The sequence below is a fragment of the Triticum urartu genome, chromosome 1A, assembly GCF_056163025.1.
Source record: "Triticum urartu cultivar PI428250 chromosome 1A, HENAU_Tu73, whole genome shotgun sequence".
NCBI lineage: Eukaryota > Viridiplantae > Streptophyta > Magnoliopsida > Poales > Poaceae > Triticum > Triticum urartu.
Window position 1 is genome coordinate 236,308,118 of NC_141873.1, and position 6,710 is coordinate 236,314,827.

Sequence of the window (6,710 nt, forward strand, 5' to 3'; positions counted from 1 at the left end):
TTTTTTATGATAGCAAACATGAAAAGGTTAACAATGGATGCTTATGTGTGACGTACATAGCAGAGGATGGCATTGGCTGGTGGATAGTATTCAAGCGATAGCAACACTAGGCTGATGATGCAAAGCAGCAGCAGGAACACATAGCAAGCACACACGAGAAAAATAGCGGGAGTATGGAACCATAGCCCACGTAGGCGCACGTGGTTTGCTCGCAAAGCGACTTACATGAGCGCAGCTTCAACCGGTTGATTACAAACAATTTCCCATGCTAAATGGGTTGAATTCACTGGGACTTTCCCATAATTAAACACAATAAGGGTAAATAAAATGTTATTGTTGATGCATTGTCTTATCACTATACTATGCTTTCATAGCTTGACTTGAAAATATTTGGTTTGGAGACCATCAAAGATCAATATGTGCATGATGCTAAGTTTAAATATGTAATGTAACATTATAAATAAGGAAGACATGGAACAAATTCATCATTAATAATGGGTTTCTGTTTCGTGCTAACAAGCTATGCTTAGGGTTATTTTAAAGAATATATTAAAAATGCGGGAAGAATACTTGTCTCATATTGAATTTGCTTATAATCGTTCACTACATTCTACCACTAAGATATGCCCTTTTGTAATTGTGTATGGTTTCCTACCTCATGCACCCATTGATTGGTGCCTCTTTCATCTTCAGAGAAGATTATGTTGAATTGATATTTAAAAATCATGAGTTAACTAAGGAAAACATTGAGCGTTTGAATGCTAATTACAAACTTGGAGATAAGGGTAGAAAACATGTTGTCTTTGCAGCTAAAGATCTTATCTGGTTACATTTACACAAAGATAGGTCTTCTTATTTGTGCAAGTCTAAGTTAATGTCACATGCTGATGGTCCTTTTAAGGTGTTGGAGAAAATAAATGATAATGCATATAAATTTGAGTTCAAATTTTCGGTCAGTCCCACACATATCAAATTAGAAGCCTTATTTGGGAGAAGATGATGACGTTCCATTGAGAACGACTTCAATTCAAGAAGGGGAGGATGATGGGGACATACCTACCACTATTACACCCATAGCCTCAATTTCTACACAGATTGGACCAGTTACTACTGCTCGCGCACGTCAACTAAATTATCACATACTTACATTTTCTTGGAAATATTCTGATGTTCATGAGAGTATTTTTTTGAGGGTGAAGTTCATGAGAGTATGAAGCTGCCTAAATCAGATATGTTTGTGTTAATTAGGAATGAAGGGCCTAGCATGGAGAAGAAGGATGAACATTGAAGCATGATCAAAGCATGGAGAATAAGGCAGGCGCATAGGGGATGCCAAGGGCATTTCGGGTGAAGATTCTACAACACTGAGGCTATCGTCATGATGCAAGGAGGCATGGACGAAATATACAAAGACCATACTTCCTATTTTCGCCCATAGACATATATAGGTGCCGTGCCACCTCACTTTTGGGCTAGACCCATGTAATTTCAAAATACCAGATGATACATCCATTTTGCATCATGTTTTGTCACTATTATTTATGATGTTTTTGGTCATTATTCCACTTTATGATGCAGTTATAATGCCTTTTCTCTCTTAATTTGCAAGATTTACATGGAGAGGGAAATTACCGGCAGCTGGAATTCTGGACTTAAAAGAGCTATAACAGAGATAGCTATTCTACGGAGCTCCAAACAACCAGAAACTTCACACGATTTTTTTATTGAATGTATAAAAAATACTAGAGAAAAGAAATACCAAAGGGGGGCCACCAGTTGCCCACAAGCCAACAGGGCGCCCACCCCAAGGGCATTCCCTGATGCCTTGTGGGGCCCACAGCTGGCTTCTGGTGCACATCTTCTTATATATGAGGGCGTTTACCCTAGAAAAAAATAGAAGAAGACTTTCGGGATGAAGCACCACTGTCTCGAGGCGGTATCTGGGCAGGAGCACTTTTGGTCTCCGACGGAGCGCTGCCAAAGAAACTTCCCTCCAGGAGGGGGAAATCGAAGCCATCGACATCACCAACGATCCTCTCATAATGGGAGGACCAATCTTCGTCAACATCTTCACCAGCACCATCTCATCTCAAACCCTAGTTCATCTCTTGTATTGAATCTTTGTCCCAAGACCTCAGATTGGTACCTGTGGGTTGCTAGTAGTGTTGATTACATCTTGTAGTTGATGCTAGTTGGTTTATTTGGTGGAATATTAAATGTTCAGACCCTCAAGCATATTCCATACACCTCTCATCTTGAACATGAATATGATTTGTGAGTAGTTACTTTTGTTCTAGAGGACATGGGAGAAGTCTTGTTATAAGTAATCATGTGAAGTTGGTATTCGTTCGATATTTTGATGATATGTATATTGTTCTTCCTTTAGTGGTGTCATGTGAATGTCGACTACATGACACTTCACCATACTCGGGCCTAAGGGAAGGCATTGGGGAGTAATAAGTAGATGATGGGTTACGAGTGTGACATAAGCTTAAACCCTAGTTTATGCGTTCTTCTGTAAGGGGCTGATTTGGATTCATATGTTTCATGCTATGGTTAGATTTATCTTAATCCTTCTTTCGTAGTTGCGGATGCTTGCGAGAGGGGGTAATCATAAGAGAGTTGTTTGTTTAAGTAAGAATAGAACCCTAGCATCGGTCCACCCACATATCAAATTATCAAAGTAGCAAATGCGAATCAAGTAAACACTATGAACATGACCAGATGACAATTCTCATGTGTCCTCGAGAACGCTTTGCTTCATATAAGAGAACGTTCCAGCTTGTCCTTTGCTATAAAAAGGATTGGGCCACCTTCCTGCACTTTGTTACTATTGTTACTTGTTACTTGTTACGAATTACCTTGCTACAAATCTATCTGTTACCGCCACTTTCAGTACTTGCAGAGAATACCTTGCTGAAAATTGCTTACCATTTCTTTCTACTCCTCACTGGGTTCGACACTCTTACTTATGGAAAGGACTAAATTGATCCCCTATAATTGTGGGGTCATCACCAGACCACATGTTGTTTTATAGTCCGTATTGACAGGGAAAATGACTTAGGACGGAATTTGCCTCATCTTGCCAAGTGTGTACAAAATTCCATTCTGTCTCAGTATAAATACAACCCTTAGGGCATTGTTTTAGACTTCCGTTTTGTTTAGACAAAAGTTTGCCATAGCCACAACTTGAGTACTTCATTTGTGTCCAACGACTAGGCCGAGATGTTCATGAAATCGCAAACTTTATTAATAAAGCTTTCATCTTAATTCGCAATATCCACATTGCAATCTTAGTACTTTCTTGTTCTTCATTTGCATGCAGGAATTAGATGTTTGTGGTCAAGTTGATCGTGCACGACGTCTTCACACGTTAGCAGTCAGATCTTGAAAGTATACTCCACCAAAAAGATAGTTACCCCTCATTGAAAGATCGGGATAAGCCCACTCTATCAAAATTTGTCTTTTTGCTACAATGAACTTTACTTCTCTATCTTTTAGTTATGCCCCTTCAGATTGTAAATGTTAACCCACGCTCTGACAACGTTTGGCTCACGTCGAGAGGATATCAGCCATGTATGATGGCCTTCATGGAATGTAATGGGGCGGGTAGCTAGTGTTTGTGGGTGCCGGATCCTCTAACTTAGGAAGGACTCTCTAGTTTCATGAACAATGTTCATTTAAATCTTTGAAAAATTGAGTCCAATTTTCAAAAGATCCGTTTTAGCTTTTAACATACAAATTTCAATTTTCAAAAGACTCATTTTATTTGTCGAACAATTCCATTTTAATTTCAAAAGGACTCTAACTTGCTTCCCCCCCCCCCTTCTTACAAAAGAGCACTATAGCTTCCTCACTTGCCTCGTGCAAATTACATGATCGGCTTCGTGTTGGTGTTCCATTTCAAAAAAGACAAAAACAATTGATATACGCACCTACTAGTAATAAAAATTCAAGAGGGTTTACAGGTCTGTTTGTTGTGTGCCCAAGAAACTAAGGAAGTTCTTGACAAACTATCAGAGCTCGTTTGCACCCACTCACCTCTAGGGTCCACAACTTGGAAGAATGAACAATCATTTACAACATCAAGAACACTACACCTGCCTGCCTGGTATACTAGGCAATCACACACATATTTTTTCACATGAATTCTTGCCTGCTTCCAGGAGCTGTAGTAGAGGCGATGGTTCTGACAGCACCTGCAAGGCCTGGACCAAAACTTGAAATGAGGATCACACGTTGGCGGGCATGAGCTCCGGTTGTTGCAGCGGCTCGAGGGAGGCGACGATGTCGCGCATGAGCGGCCGCGCCTTGGGGTTGCTACTGAGGCAGTGGTACGCGAGCATGGCCGCCTTCTGCACGGACCTGACGGGGTAGTCGTCAGAGTCGAGCCTTGGGTCTAGGATCCCCAACACCTTCTTCTTGTGCGTCAGCATCGGCAGCGCCCAGTCCGCCAGCGTCTGCTCCCGCACCGGACGCGACTTGTCCAGCGACTTGCGCCCTGTCACCAACTCCAGCAGCACCACCCCGTAGCTGTACACGTCGCTCATCGCCGTCAGGTGCCCTGATCGCTCACAATAAAATCAATTTAGCCACCAGACCCGTATGTATGATCGAGCTTAATTTGAGTTTGTAGTCTCTCTGTTTTTGGCATGGCACCTGTCATGATGTACTCTGGGGCGGCATAGCCGTAGGTGCCCATGATGCGGGTGGAGACGTGGGACATGTCGCCGACGGGGCCGTCCTTGGCGAGGCCGAAGTCGGAGAGCTTGGCGTTGAAGTCATGGTCGAGGAGGATGTTGGAGGTCTTGAAATCGCGGTAGATGACGGGCTTCTCGGCCTCATGAAGGAACGCCAGGCCCCTCGCCGCGCCGAGCGCGATCTTCATCCTCGTCGCCCACGCCAGGGGCGCCATCACCCCTGAAATGAAAACCCCATGCATCGATCGCACCGGCTCCGAACACGCACCAAACCGAAAGTGTGGAAAATGGAGGTGGTACGCCTACGTACGTGAGAACAGGTGTGACTCCACGCTGCCGAGCGGCATGTACTCGTAGACCAGCACCCGGTGCTCGCCCTCACAACAGTAGCCCGCTAGCTTCACCAGATTCGGGTGTGATAGGTGGCCCAAGAAGATCACCTCCGCCTACATAAACTCAACACAAAAAGGCATAGGAAGATAGATGCTTGTCAGGCTAGCCATGCAACAAAAATCTGCACCTACCACGCTTACAATTACTACATTTATTATGGAAATAAACATTTCGGTCTTATTTGACTTTGCTATTTGTTGGGGTAATTTTGTGTGTGCGCGTGTGCGTGTATTGGCTATGTGCATCCTAACTAAGTAGAGATCGGATGTATACTCTTATGATTGTATCACTCGGTGCCATATTATGAGTCAATAAAAAAACACTCTTTATTGAAGAAAAAGTAAAGATTTGTGAGAATTTAATTAATGTACATGTCAATTTGTGCAAAAAAAAAAGTAGGTGTGTCACGATTAGAGGGAGACTGACCAGCCATTCCCTGTGGCCCTGGAAGCTGTTATCCCCGTCGTGCACCTTGACGGCGACCTGCAGGGGCTCGTCTCCGCTGCCGTCCGTACCCACGGCACCCTTGTACACCCTGCCGAAGCCGCCGCCGCCGATTAGCGAGTCCTGCCGGAACCCGTTAGTCACCTTCCGGAGCTCCTCGAAAGAGAAGGCGGTCAGCGGGTTCCGCGCGGCCGAGTCGAGCCGCATGGCCTCCACCTCCCTCGCGTTCGACGGCAGCCTACTCTCATCGCTCCGGTCCCTCTCCGACGGGCTCTGGATCTTGGGAGTCTCTGCACACGTACGTACCACAACTGTCAATACCATCACCACACCAACTGAATTATCTCTCTTTGAAAAATGGATTTTGCTGGAGCTAGTGGTAGTGGGTGATCAAAATTTCAGGAAAAAATCCATTTGCCTAGAATACTGAAACAGAGTGCCCAATCAGGACTTCCGGTCCGGACAAAAAACGAAATCAAATTTCTGAATCTGAGGGCGGTGGATCACACATAACGATCACTTAGAAAGCAGAGCAGCAAGGGAGAGGAGTATTACTCACCTGACTTTGCAGTGGAGACCCTGTTAATGTAGGAACTCCCCCGAAACCAGCAGTTACCCATAAGACACAGTATTTATTCCCCCTATATCTAGCCCTCTCCCCTATTTCTGCCACCAAGAACAGCCCGAGGAAGAAGAAGAAGATGGTACAGAGGTAAAGACTGGAAAAATAGAGAAGGAAGCAGAGCGAGTATCCTGATAAGAAAGGAAGAAGACGATCACTGTGTCTATATGCGGGGCTCAAGAGTTGACGAGAGTCCGGACGATCGAACCAGCTTTCGTCCTAAACAAAACAGGGAAAGGGCCAAAGGCCCACGGAGAGAAAAGTTGGTCACAAACGAAAGAGGAATGAACACACACACACACAGAGAGAGAGAGAGAGAGAGAGAGAGAGAGGAGGAGGAGGAGGATCGGTACTTGGTAGTACTACTTCAGCAAGAGGAGAAAGGAAAGAAACGAAAAGAAAAACAAACAAAAGGGCAGTAGTACGGTTCAAGTGAACCATCACTTTCTCCCCTTTATCATTACCTTTAAATCATGAGAAACCACTAATTAAACGCTAGGCAAAAGCATATAAAATTTGCAATTATGCAAGGCAGTTGGCCTGTTTCTCGT

General features: G+C 44.1%; 1 protein-coding gene across 1 annotated transcript; it reads right to left on the reverse strand.

The window, feature by feature from the left end:
- Positions 1-3,922: 3,922 nt before the first annotated feature.
- LOC125554761 (putative serine/threonine-protein kinase PBL16) lies at positions 3,923-6,504 on the reverse strand. Its single transcript, XM_048718194.2, has 5 exons — positions 6,097-6,504; positions 5,520-5,827; positions 5,011-5,146; positions 4,660-4,920; positions 3,923-4,564 (listed from the first exon to the last, which is right to left on the reverse strand). Exons 1-5 carry the CDS (start codon positions 6,155-6,157, stop codon positions 4,233-4,235), a joined length of 1,098 nt encoding a protein of 365 aa, XP_048574151.1. The 5' UTR covers positions 6,158-6,504; the 3' UTR covers positions 3,923-4,232.
- Positions 6,505-6,710: the final 206 nt, after the last annotated feature.